We start from the raw sequence: 19,782 nt of genomic DNA, 5'->3' as shown, positions 1-19,782 counted from the left end.
AATGATTGTTATAAAAATATTTTTGAAAGATATCACAGGAAATAAATCTGGTGCCACCAGTCTAGTATAAGACTACACTTCATTATAATATTAAGGAACTTTTTGTTGACACTGGCGTATAAGCTATAGACTGATGTGAGCAGTGCCTTGTAGCAGGGTTAGAAGCTCATAGCTTATTAGTGTGATTGAGGTCAAAGATCCATTGAAGTATCAAGGCACTGTTTCTTTGAGTCTGGTCTCTTTATTCAGTCAGAACATTTATGTCCTTTCTTAAGACAGATATACGTCAATAGCTTTAGTTAATAGGGTTAATAGTAGATAAAAAAAAACCAATGCTGAGCAAGGAGGCAATTCATTATAATACTGTTATAATTGGAAAAAATATTCTTTCACAGCCAGTATTTGGACTATAAAATCTTTAAAGGGCCCTTTCCTAAGATCTAAGAATGGTCTGATTTAGATTAAGAAAGATTTGTTGGATATACTAACAGATCTGAAGATTGGAGATATTATACACCATCATCTAAGTCATCATTATGATGGTGCATATTTGTAGTGTGTGTGTGTGTGTGTGTGTATGTGTGTGTGTGTGTGTGTGTGTGTGTGAGAGAGAGAGAGAGAGAGAGAGAGATAGAGAGAGAAAGAAAGAGAGACAGACAGACAGACAGACAGAGACAGAGAGAGATAGAGAGAGACAGAGAAAGTAAGTAAGTGCTTGGGGCAAGAAGCAAAGAATCTAGGAATATCCTGAAAAAGAATGGGAAAGAAGAATAACCTTTTCCTCCCTAGTAGTTCTCTACCCTCTAATTTACAGCATAGTTAGAGACAACTCTCATGAGTTTATTCATGGTTTGAAAACAAAATCTATTGTTGTCGGCTGGGTATAGTATAATTTATCCCAAAAGGACAAAGAGCAAAGGAAAAATAAGAGAACTTTATTGCAAGTTTTAGAATATAGAGGAGGGGTCGGCAACATATGGCTCTCAAGCCATATCTGGCTCTTTTGAGGGCCAGATCTGGCTCTTTCTGCAGGAGCCATAAAGTCCATTTTTTTTTTCAGGCGCTGTTACGGGAGCGGCACTGTGAGCACTGTATGGCTCTCACGAAATTACATTTTTAAAAATGTGGCGTTTATGGCTCTCATGGCCAAAAAGATTGGGGATTCAGGATTCTCTGGCTCCTTCCCCCAAACCTCTTCCAAAAATCTAGAAGGATAGAACTGATAGTGCAGTGACTTTCAAGGTGCAAAAGTTATGCAAAAAGTGTACAAGTTTTCTTTTGCTATACATTGTTTTGTGATATTTTTTGTATTTTAGAACTATTAATACAGTTAACTTCATACCTTCCACTTTGCAAATAAGACTATTGACTTGTAAAGGGGTTGGCCCTTTTCTTTAAACCTTTTTTTTCTCTAATACTTTACTACCCAAGGAATGATTAACTGAACCAGGACATCATTCAGCAGAGCCTGACTTTGAAGTTCTCCATATTAATGATGCTATTAGAAAATGATTTTGGTAGAGTATTTCATGATACTGTGCTCAATGTTGGAGATGTAAAAATGAAAAAAAAACAGTCATTGCCCTCGAGATTATCATGATTATTTTAAGGGTTGAGCTTTTATGCACACATATAACCACATATTTCTTTATATATTTTATATTACGTACATTTTTCTTTGTGTGTGTGTATGTGTAGAGATAGATCTAGAGTTAAATAGTTATAGATAACTATAAAAAAGGATATGCACTTTCTTTGGCATAGGGAACTCCTAATAAAGAAACCTACCTCACCCCCCATCAGTGCTGTTCTATTGTTAGCCTACAATTTGTGGGGGAAAGAGTATCCCTCCAAATTAATTTTTTTCACTAGTATTTATTTTCTCTCTCTTTTACTTCCCTTGAACAGTGAAAAAAGAAAAATGAAATACCACCCATAACAAATATGCATAGTCAAACAAAACAAATTCCCACATTAACCAAGTCCAAAGTGGGGTCTCATTCTGCATTATAATTTTATGTCCCCTATAGCAGGAAGTGGCAAAGTGCTTTATCTTTAGTCCTTTAAGATCTCATGCCCATTGAAGTATCAAGGCATTACTTATTTAAATGTGGTCTCATTATTCAATCAGAACATTTTAATGTAGGTTATGCCGGTTGATAGATTCTGTAATCATTTAAAATATATTACTGAGTAGGGATGCAGTCCAATGCAACAATATTGTCATTAGAAGATACATTATTTAGCAGTTTATTATATCGGACTTTAAAATGTTACAAGTGCTCTTTCCAGAGAATGGAGTTGACTTGGAATTAATATTCTTAGAAAGCTGCATGGAACCCTAAGTGGTTTGCCCAGGGTCACACAGCGAACATGTGACTCAGGTGGAACTCAATCCAGGATGCTCTGGCTTTGAGATCAGCCTTTTATCTACCTTGCTGGGTTGCTTCTTCATACACACACACACACACACACACACACACACACACACACACACACACAAATAATCATAGTGAAAATTACAGGTACATAGGAGAAATCAAACAGAAAGGTGTGAGAGCCTCCAGGAAGGTGGAGAAGTCAGAGAATGCTTCCTAGAGGGAATGACATCTGTTTGGAGCCTCAGGAAAGTGAAACTTTTCCATTCTTTCTCCAAAGCACAGGTCATAGCTTTCCAGGGATAGAAACTTTCTTATCCTTATTCTTCAAGTGGTCTAAATATGGAGAGGAGAGCAGGAGACAATACAATTAAATCCTCTGTCATTACAGATTCTAACTCTGGTTTGGGCTGAGCCTGTCCCATGGCATGGTTCATTCCTTCTGCCCACAAAGTGCTTCACATACTTGCTGAAAAGCACATGCTATTCCTTTGAAAGTTTCAGTGTGTATACTTTAAGGGATCATTGAACTATGTTATTTATCTGAGCTGTCAGGCAGGAATTCCACACTGGCAATTCTCCAGAAGGACTGCAGTTGATGTTTTTTTTAATTATTATAAAAAATCAGTGCATATTTTATTGGCTCTTTCAGGTGATATGGTGGAAGGTAAGACTGATTCTAGAGTCCCAAGAACTGGGTTCAATTTCTGCCCTCCAAAACTTTTCACTTCTATGACCTGGAGAGCAAGTCATAATGTCTCTCTGCCTCAGTTTCTTTATAAATTGAAGGGATTGGAGTTGATAGCTTCTGAGATTTCTGCTCTAAATGTCAAATTTTAATGACCTGACTCCATTTGCTCAAGAAAACTTTGATATATAATCTGTACAACTAGATGAAATACTGCCTGAATGTTTTGCATTTGTGATCTTAAAAGAATGTCTCCTGTTTACTTTCATAGAGGGGTATGGAATATCCCATACATGGCTAATGTGTACTTGATTAAAGGGCAGACTCTCCGATCCGAGATGAATGAAAGGAACTATTTTGTCCGTGATAAATTGGATCCTGATATGGCCCTTTGCCGAAATGCAAGGGAAATGGTAAGGTGTACAATAGCATTTAGCTTTAATCTATCTTGCTTTTCTGGTTTTGTTTGTTATCATGTTTGAATTGTATGTGTCTTTCTACTTGTAAGTACTGGCCAATTTTTTTGAAATCTCTTTATAGAGAAATGAATAATCATTCTGGCAAATCATTTTTAAGGACAAAATTTTCTCTTTCAAGCACAAAGAGAAAAATATTAGAAATGGGTTGGCATAATTTATCATTAATAGTTACAGGGCACACAGTTCCAAATTATCTAATTATATCAAAGGCCTCCATGCCCTTGCACAGGTTGTCCCTATTCCCTGGAATGCCCTTTTTCCTCGTCTCTGCCCCTTGGAATCCTCAATTTTCCTTAAGGTTCAGCAATGGTGCCACTCCCCTTTCCTGTTGGTTTACTGGTGCCTTCTGGCTCCTCATATTATCCTGCACTTATTAAAGTATGCAAAAATTTTTCCTTTAGAAGAAAGCCAGTTCCTTGTGAACACTAGGTATTTAACAAATGCTTAGAGAATGATATTGAATTCATTAATTCCTAAATCTAATAGTCAAAATCCTGTTGTTGAGTGCATAATGTCTTATCTTATTTTACAATAGCTTCTGACATCATCATCACTGACATTTTTACAGCAATTGAAAATTTGCACAGTTCTTTAAATATATGATCTCATTTCATTCTTAGGGTAACCCTGCAAAATCAGTACTATAGTATATTTATAGTAGTAATATTTTCCCAATATATAGACATGCATATGAGGGCAAAGGGAGTTGAGTAACTTTCTTGAGGCCATACAATTAGTGAATTTGAGAAGTGGGTTTCATATCTAAGTTTCTTCTGATTCTGTAGCCATCTCTCTTTTCTCCCAAAGATGTCAAACTTATATCCAGTCTGTAAAACTCCTTGATGCCATTTAATCAAATTAATATGTAGTTGGAAAATATTCAAGTAAATAAATAAGAACACAATATCAATCTGTGTCCTGTCATGATCCTTTTTTTTTTTTTTTTGAGTTTCACACTTTGCAGTGTACCAGAAAGCCTAGTTGTGGGAGGAATCCCTGAGTCTTTTAGTGACAAGCTCGGCCTAGTGACTCCCCTTGGCTGTCAAGTTAGCATTTCATTGCCTTTCTTTAGCAGAATGGAGTTGTCTTCATCAATAGATATTTATTGTATAATAACCATGAGATTACTGATTAGAGCCTTTGGAACACAATCCATTTTAAATTGGGACTAGTGTAGTTATTGTCCTAGACCTGCTGTCTCCTATATTGATATCAAGAAAATTTTGTTACATTTACTATGAAATGGTATTTTTGAGGATCAATTATAAATTTTAGTTTCTATTATTTATACTTTTTCTCACCCCCCAAGATTGGGACTCCCTGGCTTTCCCAGCCTGAAAGTGTAGGGGCTAATCCTGACCTGATCACACTTTGATCAACCTGGGAATTTTGATCGACATAATTTTCAACCTAGGTCAATTTATTCCTTGTTAGGCCCTTGATGAATCCCTTCTCTCTAATGCTCACCATATTATTAGTGTGAATACCTTATTGGCTAAACCCATTTCATCTCAGAGCTCTCAATGTGGTAGAATGAATCATTTATTAAGCACCTACTATGTGGTAAGCATTGGATCAACACCAAGGAAAGCTTCATTTAGGAGGTGGCATCTGAATTGGATGGTGCGGGAGCCATTTAGTTTTTAATTGTAGCATAAAAGAACTTTTTAATTAAATTGTAATAAAATTTTTAAATATTCGAAAAAGTTGGCAAGTATTTAAAAAATTTAACCAAGGCATGTGATGTTCTATCATGTTTGTTTTTCATACAAAATCAAATTCATTGTGATCTTTATTGAATATTCTTAGCTCTAGCAGTTGCAATCTTTGCACGACGTGTTCGTATTTGGCTAATATGACTTTCACAGCACCTTACAGAATGGCCTTCTCTTTCTTTTTTCATCTGTTTTTTAACCCCACGCCTCAATTCAAAAACAAGCCCTACTGCAGCACGAGCTTTGTTATTACATATGAACAGAAATGGGGGTTGGAGTTATGTCTTTGTCCTGTTGTGAGCTTGGCTTGTACTGCATGTTGTCCATGTGGGACATTTCAGAATGTCAGCTTTTGATTAAGGGCTGTTATTTTCTGTTTGTCTAAGAATACCTGAGAGAGAGGATGACAGGTCAACTTACACGATGCTTCTCCTTCATTTTAGACTATACAAAGGGAAAAAGACTCCCCTACTCCGGAAACATTCCAAATGCTCACCCCCCCAAAGGTGTCATTTTATTTTATTATATTTTTAGTTAATGTCAGATATAGTATACTGTTTTGCAGTAAATGTCTTCTTGTAACTGCTTAGTTTGGTATATACATATGTTTATTATTGACTGTGGCTTTAGATAGTCTTTATTTGTGTGGGGGGGCAGGGTTGCATTTTGTAATAAATCTTGTAAAAGTCCAGAAAGTTGATGGAGTGTGGAACTGGTTGTCAAGGATACTGGGTTTCTATTAGTGATCCTACATTGATCTGATATCTGTGGTTTAGAAATTCAAATGACTTTGCTCTCAAGTTTTCCCCTTCTGTAAATAATGTTAATACTGTACTTGCCAATTGCTTTTCTTGGGTATTGTTATTATAACCAGCTGTAGTTTGGAAATGGATATGATATGATTTCATTTGGTTCTTTGGTTATCGGAAACTCCATAGTCAGATATGGTGACCATCATTTCTTAATTTGGTTGTAGAGACATCAGGATTACCTATATTGCTTAGGTCAGCTTATGGAGCTGTTGTTTTGTTTTGTTTTTTTTTAATTATTGTGAGGTTGTGATTTTTCTGAAAGTCTGTTATTTTAGTGATGGAATAAAAAGAGCAAAGGTATTATTTACAAGCTTAGGCAAGGTTGAGATTGATTTGTTGGTGTTCAGTATTCTTAGTTAAGTTTAGGTTAATATTTTCTGTGAGGCGTGCCCAATAGATGGAAGGCAACAAACATGAGCTTGGACAGACTTTGAGAGATAGTAGAAGAAAGACGGGCTTGGCATGCTATAGTCCATAGGGTCAAGCAGAGTAGCACATGACTGATCAGCATGCCCAATTGAGTCTTATTTTGATTGCTCATCATGATATAGAGACAACCCTTTGTTCTCAAAGTACATATTTTGGCCATTTCTGGAAAGCTGAAAAGGTTTTCTGTACAAGTTTGCAGTTGGGCCATATCTTTTCCTTCAGAGGATCAACCCAGCTAAGTTCAGAGAAGCTCGTTGCTAGTAGGGTACCTACAGAGTTTTGAAATTTTGTTGATTAAAGTAACTCATATGATGGTCTAAGTGATGAATGAGCTGCTGTTTGCATTGGTAGATGGGGCATTGATAGTAATGAATCGTAGGTCCTGGAAGAACTAAATTAATTAAATATAAAAGTTGTGTGATTGGTCAGGAATAGTCAAAGGAGCACCATACAAGACTGGAATGCAGGAACACTGTATTGGTTTATAAAAGGAAAATTTTTGTTGAAATGCATTTTTAATAGTCTGGTTTCTATAATGCTTCTACATTGCACCACCTAATGTCAATGGAAAGGATTGAAAATTAAACACTGTGTAACATTTTTACTATAATTATATTATTTTAACATTTTTTTCAGCCTTAAAATTATCTTTGAAAATCTTGGTTTCCTCCATTATGGAGAAAACAACATCAATGATAAATAATTCTGTAGATGATTCTGGGACAAGTAAGGGAATGAGATTTGGGAAAGGTACAGTAATAAGTAGTTAGAAAGTTATTTTCAAAAATTTCCTTTAGGCTGAAAAAAATGCAGTTAATCAAAAGGAGCACATTTCTTTTAGAAACACATTTGCTTTATACTTGATATTCAGTATGGTAGCCTTCCTCTAACATGATTGTATCTGTATATATGTTGGTGACAAAATCAACTCTTGATTATTTGGGTTCTGATGGGGAACTTTATGCTCCCTAGTTGATAATCATGTTTATTATTGGCCAAAAAATAAGAGCGAGTTCAATTTAAATCAGTCCCTTATTTGTTAACTAAAAGAGTTGGGGAAAGTATGGGACAAATCAGAGAACTTACTAAAATAAGGTTGGGGAAATAGGCATCAGTTCCATTAGTTGATACTGTTACCCTATCTATGTCCCATTAGACATATAGTCAAGAGTTGACCATTGACTGTTCTCTACTTAATTTGAGGATGTGACTCAAAATACTAAAAGAATACGACTCTTTCTTTAGCTAGCAGTAGTGGTAGCCTGCTTTCTCATGATCTATGATTTCAAAGGTGTCCAACAATAAAGTAGTATTGAGAAATTGTTATTTTAAAGCTTTTTTCTTTTTTACAGAATTTCACACAGTTTATGTGTGTGTTTGATTAAAAAGAAATGCAAAATAATAAATATCATTTTGTGCATTTAATTTATGCGTGGATTAGAGCAAAATGCCTATTTGAAAGAGAAAAAAACAGAGGCACTATATTTGCCATTGGTTTCTTAATAAGCAATTTTATTTTTTAAAGTGATAGAGGCTGAACCTGTGATTTCATTGATAGAAGAGAATCTTCTTAAGGAAATTTCTTCTATCAATCGAGGTTGGCAACTTTATTGCAATTTATAATTTTTGAGAATTTATGTCTAGTGCTCAAAAAACTTATGTGACTTGCACATAGCCAGTGTGTAGGACAGCAGTGTGGCACAGAGGGTAGTGCACTGGGCTTGGAATTAGGAAGACTCATCTCCATAAGTTCAAATCTGGCCTTAGATACTTATTACTAGTGTGACTCTGGGCAAATGAACCATGTTTGTCTTGATTTCTTCATCTGTAAAAATGAACTAGAGAAGGAAGGGGCAAGCTACTCCTATGTTTTTGCCAAGAAAACCTCAAAAAGGATCACTAAGTGTTGGAAACAACTAAAACTATCAAATATCAACAGTTTTTAAATCCAAGTCTTCCTGATTTCAAGGCCATTTCTTTATCTGCTTAACCAAACTGCCACAGTTTATTACAATAAGAATCTACTTTTTGATGTCTAGATTTAGAAGTCAATGAAACACTCCATTCTAGCCTTTTCATTTTTTAAAGTTGCATGTGAATAATATGAACTGTTTATGTGCCTGTGTGTTTTTGATTAAAAAGAAAAGCAAAACAATAGACATCATTTTGTGTATTTAATTTATGCATGTATTAGAACAAAACTGAAGATGTTTGCTTATGTGTTAAATATTTTTAAGACAGGAAAGTATCATTACTTAAAATGTATTTTCTTCCTAGCTTAAGTTAATTCTTTTGCTGTTGTTCTCTAAAATTGCTAATGCTATTCTCTTTGCTACATAGGGTGTGTTCATGTACATTTCTAACAGACATGAATTTGGAAGACTATTATCCACTGCTAATTATAATACTTCCCATTATAATAATGACTTGTGGCAAATTTTCGAAAATCCAGTGGTATGTATTCCAGAGTTAAGAGTGACTTGATTTTACTTGTAATGTGGAATGGGTATAATATACATGGGTAATTGATAAATAATAGGTAGAAGTTGAGGCACATGTTCCTCTGCAGGTACATATTATTCAGATAAGAGGCAACTGTGTTTCAGTGGTTAATAGCATTGTGCTTGGAGTCAGAAAGACCTAAACTCAAGCCCAGTCTTAGACACTTCTTAGCTGTGTGACCCTGGACAAATCACTTCATCTCTGATTGCCTGACAGAAAGATCCACTGGAGAAGGAAATGGCAAACCACTCCAGTATCTTTCCCAAGAAAACCTCATGGATAGCTATGGTCCAGGTATACATGAAGAGTCAGACATGACTGAATGACTGTACAATGACATTATTCAGAACATAGTCCAGACTAAATATTATTTTGCCATGCAAAGCCAGCCCAGAAATGACCCTGAGTTCTCTACTGCATGTGAAAATTAAATTGAAGTGGGATTAACTATCCCTTCAGACTGGATGGTTTCCACCAATCTGGAAGGCATCAATATTTTGTTCTCTAAAAAGCATCCTCCCATTTTTCATCTCTAGCACTCTGAGCAAGCTTGTTTGAGCAAGCGCAACATGACACATTGTACTTTGATGCATATGAGTAGAATTCCAGATGCTTCCATGGAAAACACATACTTAATTTTGCTCTTTTAAAATTTATGTCATAGAACTTATGAGCTGGCATGAAGAGTCTCCAGCGAACATTTCATGGACATATGAGGAAAAGTCCAGGCTTAGAGAATGAGCTTCTTTTTTCTGCTTTCACAAGGATTTCTTTTTAATTTAAAATATTTAGGGACAAATCTTCTATTGTCTCATTGACTGCATGACAAATATTTCATTAGACAGGTTGGCACACTTGTATAAGGAAAACAATTGACTTCTAGTATCCACAAAACATTGGCCTTTATACTTTGTTTCTCCGTAACTCAATTTCAGTCTGTTTGATGAAGACTGCCATTTTATTTTCAGTTTTTATAGGGGCAGTCAGCATCAAGGGAATGGTGATATCTGATTATACCCATCTACTCTGTTGAATAGAGCCTGGACTTCCTTTGAAGTGTTAGAACGTTCAAATACTATTTGTTCACTTTTGGTGCCTATCTTAAATCTTATGGAGAGCAGGATTGAGAAAAGGTTTTCCCTAGGGATAGTAGAATTACCCATTTTATTTTACTTTTAAATGGTTGTTATTTTGGAGGATTGAATTATCAGGACCCTTGGGAAATTTTTAAAAATCATTTCCTGAAGTCCAGCAGGGGCTGTAAAATTTCAGGTTAGTGTCTAAATCTCTGGAGGGGATATATAGTATGAGCTACAGGAACTGGTGGGGAAGTATTCTTCTCCCATGTCCCCCGAGGGTCTTTATTTACCTTGGGTAAAATTGTCCTAGTCAAAATGGCTCATGAGAAATGGATTTCAAGTGAAATAATATTGGGATTCCTATAATTATGAGATAGTAAACAGCTAAAGGTGAAGTCTAAAATGGTTCCTCATACCTTATGTGAAATTGTCTTAATTCATACATATAAGAATTTGTTGAAAATTCAGCAATCACTATGAGATAATTCACCTATCTGTTAGGTTAGGATTCATTCTTTATAGAGTGAAAAAGGTTTAAATACTATCCAAATGCTAATTACTATGCATTGTCTCTACTTGGAGAAAATACAGTAAATATCTGAATTATTTAAAAGTAGAGGAGGAAGTGGCAGGGAGTAAGCATTTACTAATATCTACTATGTGCCAGGCACTGTGTTCAGCACTTTACAGATCTTCTCTTCGATCCTCACAACAATCCTATAAAGTAAATATTATCATGATTTCCATTTTACAGTTAAAGAAACTGATGGAGATACCTTAAGTGATGGCCAAGTTCATGCATTGTCCAAGGTCAAATTTGAACTAAAATCTTCCAGATTCCAGTCTCAGGCCTCCAGGCTCTGTGCCACCTAGCTACCTCTAAGTGAAAGTTCCCCAAATATCTGTATATTTTCAGATGAAGTTGCTTCAGTTTGTTTTGGGTTATTTGGCTATATATCCTCACCCCTTCCTTTGGCATGTGTATAGGACGACACCTAATTTCTTGTTTAACCCTATTTTACTTTGGCATAGCTAGAAATAGGATTAAGAGAGCAAAGAGTCATAAGAAAAGAGATTCATTGAATTCTGCTTTTTTGATCTTTTTTCCATTTGTATATTTTTAAATGACTCCATGTTTAAATTAAAAGGGACCTTTTCCTCATAATAAAATGTTTGGGATGTATGCATGTAGTTATTAGACCAAATATAAAACAGACATGAGTTAGGATCAGTGTTTTTTAGCTTTAAATCCTCAAGCTATAATTATGGGTTCTAACATATGGAAATATTTGTTGAACAAACTTTATGGTTAGGTTTATTATGTATACATGCTATATATACTTAATAATTAGAGCTGGCATTTATATAGTGCTTAAATGTTTGCCAAGCAAAAAAATTATCTAATTTGATCCTCACAATATCCCTGGGAGGAGATGCTATGTAGTTGAGGCAGTGGGGCTAAGGCACATGCCCAAGGTCATACAACTATACAACTATACAAGTGTCTGAGGCTAGGTTTTAACTCAGGACCTCCTGATTCTAGATCCAATGGTGTTCTTGTTGCTTCCCCAGAGAGAAGAGGTCAAAGATGTTTCATTTTTTGTCTTTGTATCTCTAGCAGTTATGACAATGTCCGGTACAAATAACAACCATATAAAAATGTTAATAAGAGAAATGCAAATTAGGATTACCCTGAGATTTCCCCAGCTATAACAAGAGATGTAAATGCTTAATAAGTGCTTTTTTAAAACCGTTATATTCTGTCTTAGAATCTTATAGAGCAATCATCTTATAAAATGAGGCAGAGCAAGCTAAGTGGTACAGCCTTTGGACTGCTGGTTCTAGAGTCAGAAATATTCATCTTTCTGAGTTCAAATCCAGCCTCAGGCACTTACTAACTGTGTGATTCTGGGCAAGTTCCCTAACCCTGTCTGCCTAAGTTTCCTTTTTTGTAAAATGAGCTAGAGAAGGAAATGGCAAACCACTCCAGTATTTTTGCCAAGAAAACCCCAAATAAGATCACAAAGAATTATACATTCCTGAAAATGACTGAACATTAATTAAAGAATGAGAGGCAAGCAACATTTAAGTCCAATTATCAAACGTGTGCCCTTGTCACCATATATCTAGATTGTATCCTTGACAAGTAGTTACTGTATAAATAGCATAAACATTTTATAAAATGCTTTTATTTCATATTTGGCTGGTGATATGCTTATCCAAAATATGCCTGACTTAATCTGCTCGATTGGTTCCTTGCAGGACTGGAAGGAAAAATATATAAACCATAACTATTCCAAGATCTTCACGGAAAATTTAGTGGAACAGGTTTGTGATGGTGATTAGTATACAGAACAAAATGTAGGGGCTTTGTTATTTCTGGGGCAAGGACTATTAATTCTATATTACCTTGAATTGTAATAGTAGTATTGAGGTTGGGGAGATTGCTTATGGAAATCGAGTATATTCTTTTGGTAGAATCTACCTATAATACTCAATTAGAAATGTGAGTATATGAATGAATATAGCTTATTGTAAAGAACAATGAAAGAGATTTTTTGAAAAATGTTAAGTTCATATTTCTATAAAGTTGTTTTAAAGAACATAGCAACTGGAAAATATTTTAAGAATATCTTGAGTTATAGTGGCAAAGTAAAGTGCTTTTTTAAGTGATGTATTAATATCGGCTTTTATTATATCTTAGGGTAGTTTAATAGTTTGTCTTTAAATGAATCTATCTACAACCACTTTGTTCAAATTTGTCTTAGTTTAAATGTATCTTAGTACTAACAAATCTATTAGTGCTCAATTCTGTGCTCCCTTCATGGTTTTCCTTTACCATATCTCACAGTGGTTCTGGTTGCACAAAGACCAGAAAAAGCCCTTAATTGTTTTATTTCCTACCTTGACCCAGCAGAGATGGGTCTGATTTATCAACCTAAATTCCAGCAAGATCTTACATGAATTCCTCCAACTGTGACGCTACTAATAAACCTACTAATAATATGAAAATTAGACTAATCTTGATGATTTTTTCTCCTTTTATAGCCTTGCCCAGATGTCTTTTGGTTCCCGATATTTTCTGAAAAAGCTTGTGATGAATTAGTGGAAGAAATGGAACACTATGGACAGTGGTCTGGGGGGAAGCACCATGTACGTTGCTACTTTTAATATAAAATAAGTTATTTTCTATGTGTGAATAAAGGAGCCAGTTATTACAGGCAGTAGAATATGAAGTCACATCTGAGTTCCCTATTAGTATAAGGTCATGTCATACATGTTAAGTATCTTCAGTTATTTCATAGCATATGGGAAAAAGTCCTTCAATGGAAATCTGTCAGGGAATCTAGATTCTCTCTGTCACTAAGTAGCAAAGTGATATTAGGCAAATCACTTCACTTTATTAATGAAAGGCAGCCAACGGCAGTAGAGAGAACACCAGACTTGGTGTCATTAAGATCCAAGTCTGAATCCCATCTTGGATACATGAAAACTATGTGATCATGAGCAAAGGACTTTATTTCTCTCCACCTCAGTTCCTTTTCTAAAAAGTGGTGAGAATAGAACATCTAACTTATGGGGATATTTAAGATGATAGAAGGAGATGATAAATTCAAAATGCCTTACAAGCTTAAGAGTGCATATTTATTTATAATTAATATGAGCCACAATGATTATTTTTTGTGTTCCAATATCTTCACCAGCACTAAAAAAAAAGACTGAGTGTCTTCAGTTCAGGTATTTTATTTGTTCTCTGAAAAGACAGTTTCCTAAAAGAACTCAGTGGATAGTTTGTTAGCCTTGGAGACAAGAAAACCTAATTTTCTAATTCTGCCTCAGACATTAACTCTCTGACTTTTTCCCCAAAAAGTCATTTAATTTCAGCCTCAGTTTCCTCACTTATATGAGGAAGATAATGATGGCAACTACCCACTGGATTGTGAGAATTAAATGATATGATATATGTAAAGAGTTTTATGAATCTTAAAGTGCTATATTATTGACAGTAGTAGTAGTAATACTAATAGTAATAGTAATAGTGGTAGTGGTAGTAGTAGTGATTATAGTAGTAGTAGTAAAAATAATAGTAATAGCAGTAGTAGTAATATTAATAATAGTAGTATTAATTGTAATTATAGTAGTAATAGTGCTAGTAATTGTAATAGTAATAATAGTGGAAATAAAAATAATAACAGTTGTAGTAATTGTAATAGTAATAATAGTGGTAGTAATAATAGAGTAGAAGTAGTCGGAGTAGTAGGAGGAGGAGGAGGAGGAGGAAGAGGAAGAGGAAGAGGAAGAGGAGGAGTTAACATGAGGGAACCAAAATTATTTGGTTGACAAAAGCATTTCTTCTGATAAAAGTGTGAAGTAGACTGTTTAGCTATGGTGGCATTCTGATTGGCATTGATGTTCTATGCCAAACATTTGGTAGAGGCTGTTGTCGTCAAGGAAAGAAAGACATTAACAGGTTTCTACTCTATGTTGTATTATAAGCAGGAGCTGAATTCAGGTTTTTCTGGCACCAAATCTAACATTCTATTCCCTATTTTTTTTTGGCTGGGGAAGCATTCTATGAGCTGGAAAATATAGAGATCTTTTATACCAGCGTTGAAACCATATCCTATGATAAATCCAGCCCTCTTGCCTCTATATCACTGTTAGACTGAAAGGAGATGATGAAGAAGACTATAAGTACAGCTTGCTTATTACTGATAATACAAAATACAGATGTTCTACTAGTAAAACCATCTAAAAATGTGTCACATTAATTTTTAGCTACCTCATTATGCAGATTTTTAAAGAAATTGTAGAGTATTCTTTCATATGACTAGATTGCTTGGGTAGCTGTGGAAATCCAGTTGTTAGCTATGCTATTTTGGTGGTTGTAATTTTAGGGCAGATGGCCGGTCATTACTGAGCAGCTGGCTCTTTTACTGCCCGTTATGATTTTGTTGTTGGAAAACTTACAAGAAAATTTAAGTGTGAGTATTACATAGGTCAGACTTGATGTTGATGGTTATGATATTGTTATTAGGATAGCCGTATATCTGGTGGTTATGAAAATGTCCCAACTGATGATATCCACATGAAGCAAATTGGATTGGAGAATGAATGGCTTCACTTTATCAGAGAATTCATTGCACCAGTTACACTGAAAGTTTTTGCTGGCTACTATACAAAGGTATGTAAATCCCTCTTCACCCTCACCCTCTACCCCAATTTTACTTTTAGAGTATGTGTGTGTTCACGCACATATTAACATATTTTTCTGGCTTATTCTGTTGTTTCAGGGATTTGCATTGCTGAATTTTGTAGTTAAGTATTCTCCGGATCGACAGCGTTCTCTCAGACCCCATCATGACTCTTCAACATTTACAATCAATATTGCTCTCAACAATGTAGGAGAAGATTTTCAGGTAATTTAGAATAAAGTGACTTCATTTTTAAGATAGAAAAAATGCTTGCCTTAAAACTTTTCCTTGAAATTTCCAAAATAGTTTTCTTACGTGGATAACTTGGTTGAAATTATGGTACTCTTAGGAAGTAAAATGAACTTACTGAACTAGCTCTATTTTTTTCTTTCTAGGGAGGTGGATGCAAATTTCTAAGGTATAATTGCTCTATTGAGTCACCTAGAAAAGGTTGGAGCTTCATGCATCCTGGAAGACTTACTCATTTGCACGAAGGACTTCCTATTATAAATGGAACAAGATATATTGCAGTATCATTTATTGATCCATAAATTATTTTCCTCCGATCAAACCAGGTTACCTTTTATTTTTGAATGGCCATTCTACAAAAAGAAAAAAAAGTGTTTTTTCAAAGTTATCAGTGAGAAGAAAAGAGAATTATTTAAATAACTTCTACAAAGCAGCTTCACTTGGGACACATTTTTTAAATTTTTTTCTTATAATTATTCCATACTTATATGCAGATGTCTGCTCTGAGCCTTGAGTCACAGGTTGAAAGAGAAAAAAAAGGGGGAGAAAAAGTACCAATGCTGCTCTTGGAAAGGATGAAAGAATTAACTTTGAAATGGTTGTTTTAGTTACTCAATAATTTAGACACGGTACAAGTGAAATCTGAGGTTTGCAATGTTTATTTTCTTATTTAGTAAAGCAGTCCCAGAAGAATTGTGTTTACTGCTGTTTGGAGGAAAGAGTCAAAGTGCATGTAATAGACAAGCAAAATTTAAAGCCCCAGGAGCCTAGAATCTTTGATCTGAATTTGCCTTTAATTTCCATTCCTGTTGTGGTGCTGGTTTCTGGCGCACTTCTCTTTCACATATTCCTTAAACTCCTGAAGCCATCTTTCTTCTAATGAAGCTTAAGAAGAGGATTACTGTTTAAGTGGCCTGAAGAATAGGAAAACTACACATTCTTCCTGTTACCTCAAGTATATATTGCTGAATATGTGTCATCATGAAAGAGAAACTGAATTTTGTATTATCACCAAGTGTCCTTCAGTCCAAATGTTAATTTTGAAAAGCCAGAAAATACTAAAAAATAAAAAGTAGAAAATTTTCATCCAGACTATAGGTAAATTTCATAATAATATTTCTTGTTTTAAGTACTTGAATTTTATATCAGGAAAATGAAGTTGTTGAGCCTATCTTCTTTCTCTTTTTCCCTTTCTTTTTTTAAAAAACAATTTTCTATCCCTCCTCCACTTCATTCCTTTGTTTTATTATTTTTTGCCTTTATTCTTCATTCTTCTATTCTCCCTTTTCTACATTTTCCTTATCCCTCTTAATTGGAGGGGAGGTGGGTAGGCCCATCAAAATAAGTGTGTGTTGACTTATTTCCATCTAGTTTTATGAATGAGCTTTAAGAATTCTTACTGTAGCTACTGTTTGTAATTTAAAGATTAAACTTGAAAAAAAACAACAACAAAAAATATCTTAAATCATGGTGCCAAAGACCATTATTCTAACACCATGTGTTAGAAACTTGTGATAAATAAAGAGAAAAAGATAGAAAAATTTGAGTTTTTTTAAAAAAATGTATTAGTAAAGATCTTTTTTAAAAGGGTATTAATAAAGATCTGAGTTTGTGCGTATGTTTTATACACATGTTCTTTTCATCTTTCAGTGTTTTATTTTTTTCTAATTACACATAAAAACAGTTTTTAACATTAGTTTTCTAAAATTTCAAATTCCAAGTCCTTTCCCTTCTCCCCTCCACCTTCTCTGAGACAATAAACAATTGGATATAGGTAATACATCACATTCTTTTCAAGGAAAAAAATTAAAGAAGAATGAGCATCTATTCTTTCCATTTATACACAATGCCACAGAAAGGTAAGTGTATTAGTTTTCCTAATTTTGAAATTTTGTATCTAGCATATTTAGTGCCTTAAAATATAGGCAAATAGAGAAATTATGTTCATAAAATTTCTACATGATTGGATTTGTATGGGACTTTAAAAATCACCTAATCTAATTCAGACTATATGTAAATTTTATAAATAATATTTCTTGTTTCAAGTACTTGAATTTTATATCAGGAAAATGAAGTCATTGAGCCCACCTATTTTCTTTTTTATAGATTGAAAACCAGATGGAAATTAACAACTTTCCCAGCCTTTTTTTCCCAAGTCCAACTCATAATTTAGTGCTATCCTTTTTATGCTAGTGACCCTGGGCCATGCCAGGTCTCTAACACAAAGAAACTGGACTGAAGAAAACTCTTAGCAATGCTTTAGGAAGTATGGCATCATCAGGTTACTTAGAAGTAGCTGTTCTTTTGTGTGTGTCCTGATTGCCATTTTCATATTCACTCAGTGACTTGCTTGTAAATTACTAAAATTTGTAGTTTTTTACATTCCTAGGTGCACAGTGTTTTACCCAAAGAATATATATATATGTATATATATATATATATATATAATCATACATTGTAAATTAAGTAAATTAAGTAGTAAGAGTCCTTCTCATCTCTCCCACCACATACTGACATTCATTTCATCTCTGAAAGTTCTAGCTAGCTATGACGTCAATGATACTTTACTGAGAGGTGAAATTGTTCCTTTGGAGAACATATGAAACATTTTTAAGTCAATCAATAAATTAGCTAGTATTTATTGGGCTAAAAGATTAAATATCTCTGCTACTTCATAGATTTCTTGAAGTATCAGAGGATTGAAAACTGAAAGAATGTTACAGGTCATCTAGTTCAGCCACATTGTGTTTATAGATGAAGAAACTAGGAATCAGGTCAGGGGAAAAACCCTACTTGAAGTCATGTAGCTTATGAATAGAAGAGTCAGGATTAGAACTGAGGTTTCTTGAATTCTAAATCCAGTTTCTTTTCTTTAACACAATGTGGATAATCTACATGTAAACCTCCTTCAGATGATATATGTGAAAATGCATAATAAACAGTAAAGCACTGTGATTACCGTTAATCCTGGCTTCCTGTATACTTTGTGTAGAAGTCCATTTTTCTTTCTCTGAACTGTGAAACTTGTCTTTGTATAACATTTCTGGAACTTGTTAAAGGTTTCGAGAGGAGATCAATCTGATTCTTCAAGGAAAGTATAGCCACTGAAACATTCTCAACACACTTAAGATTCAGTCAGCTAATGGCTCCTTTGGAGGAGATGTTGGCTGCGTTTGGAAGTTAAGGAATTCTTCAAGACTATGAAAGCAGTCTTTGTTAGCAGGGTCAGAGGGTGTGGATATGTGTGGGTATGTGTTTCTTCCTCACTGTGGTCCTTCAGGGTAACATAGTACAGAAATCTTCTTTTTACACAAATTTTTAAAAAAGAAATAGTCATTGAAAAGTTGGGGAAGAGAAAAAAATCATTAAAGATATTTAGGACACGAATATTAATGTACAAAAATCTGAAGAAAAACTATATTCACAAATAGCTATTATCAAGACAGCATATTATTAATTTAGTTTGGGAACAAGAAGATCCATCACATGTAAGTGTGTATCATAGATAAAGAGTTAAAAAGAGACCTTAGAGATCCTCTAGTTCTATCCTTGGATTTGACCAAATGGACCAAATGACCAAATGGAGACTTAGAGAAACTGATTTACTTAAGATCATATAACTCATAAGTAGCAGAGCTAGAATTGACTCTGAGGCAGCATCAAGTTCAAAGTAGTGGTGAATACTTTGATGTCTACCAATACAGTGCTGGACTTGGAGTTAAGAAGACCTAGGTTCAAATCTTGTCTTAGATACTTGAAAATTTTGTCACACCAGGCAAGGCTATGGATCTCATTTTCCTCAAATGTAAAATGCAAGGTCAAGCCACAGGTCCCTACTTCTAAAATCTGCGTTTCAAATTCAATCCTCTGTTCAAGGAACTGGGACAATTCCTTTGCATTTTTTGATTGGTTTGTATATTTAGAGGGGCTCCTTGGTATACTTTTGTAGGTTCAAAGATTTTAAGTATCAAATTTAGTTTGTGAATTATAGAGGTATCATGTCAACTATGATTTATACAAATGAATTAGTTGTAAACTTTTTCTGAGAGATTTTTTTGTTTTGTTTTTGTTTTGTTTTGCTTAATTGAATGCATGTCACCAAGCCTTTTGGGGGCATACATGTGTGTACATTTCTTTTGAGGGATTATCGCTTTGATGTAGTAATCTGCTTTGGCTCAAAAGCATGAAAATCCATATTTATATTTTGAATTTGCATAGTAGAGCAGTGGAAAAGAGCTAATGTATTTTTAGAAATC

At 34.5% G+C, this 19,782-nt stretch overlaps 1 protein-coding gene across 1 annotated transcript in view; it reads left to right on the top strand.

Moving 5' to 3' along the window:
* PLOD2 (procollagen-lysine,2-oxoglutarate 5-dioxygenase 2) overlaps nucleotides 1-17,134 on the top strand; it is a 111,187-nt gene extending 94,053 nt beyond the window's left edge. Inside the window, exons 13-19 of the mRNA XM_044667613.1 lie at nucleotides 3,338-3,479; nucleotides 8,842-8,955; nucleotides 12,345-12,410; nucleotides 13,131-13,235; nucleotides 15,121-15,267; nucleotides 15,377-15,502; nucleotides 15,673-17,134. Of these exons, the coding sequence (XP_044523548.1) occupies nucleotides 3,338-3,479; nucleotides 8,842-8,955; nucleotides 12,345-12,410; nucleotides 13,131-13,235; nucleotides 15,121-15,267; nucleotides 15,377-15,502; nucleotides 15,673-15,828 (856 nt within the window). The 3' untranslated portion in view covers nucleotides 15,829-17,134. The remainder of the gene's footprint in view (nucleotides 1-3,337; nucleotides 3,480-8,841; nucleotides 8,956-12,344; nucleotides 12,411-13,130; nucleotides 13,236-15,120; nucleotides 15,268-15,376; nucleotides 15,503-15,672) is intronic.
* Nucleotides 17,135-19,782: the final 2,648 nt, after the last annotated feature.

Source organism: Gracilinanus agilis, chromosome 3 (assembly GCF_016433145.1).
Source record: "Gracilinanus agilis isolate LMUSP501 chromosome 3, AgileGrace, whole genome shotgun sequence".
Taxonomy (NCBI): domain Eukaryota; kingdom Metazoa; phylum Chordata; class Mammalia; order Didelphimorphia; family Didelphidae; genus Gracilinanus; species Gracilinanus agilis.
Note: the sequence above shows the minus strand (reverse complement) of the source record. Positions and strands in the feature narration are given on the sequence as shown.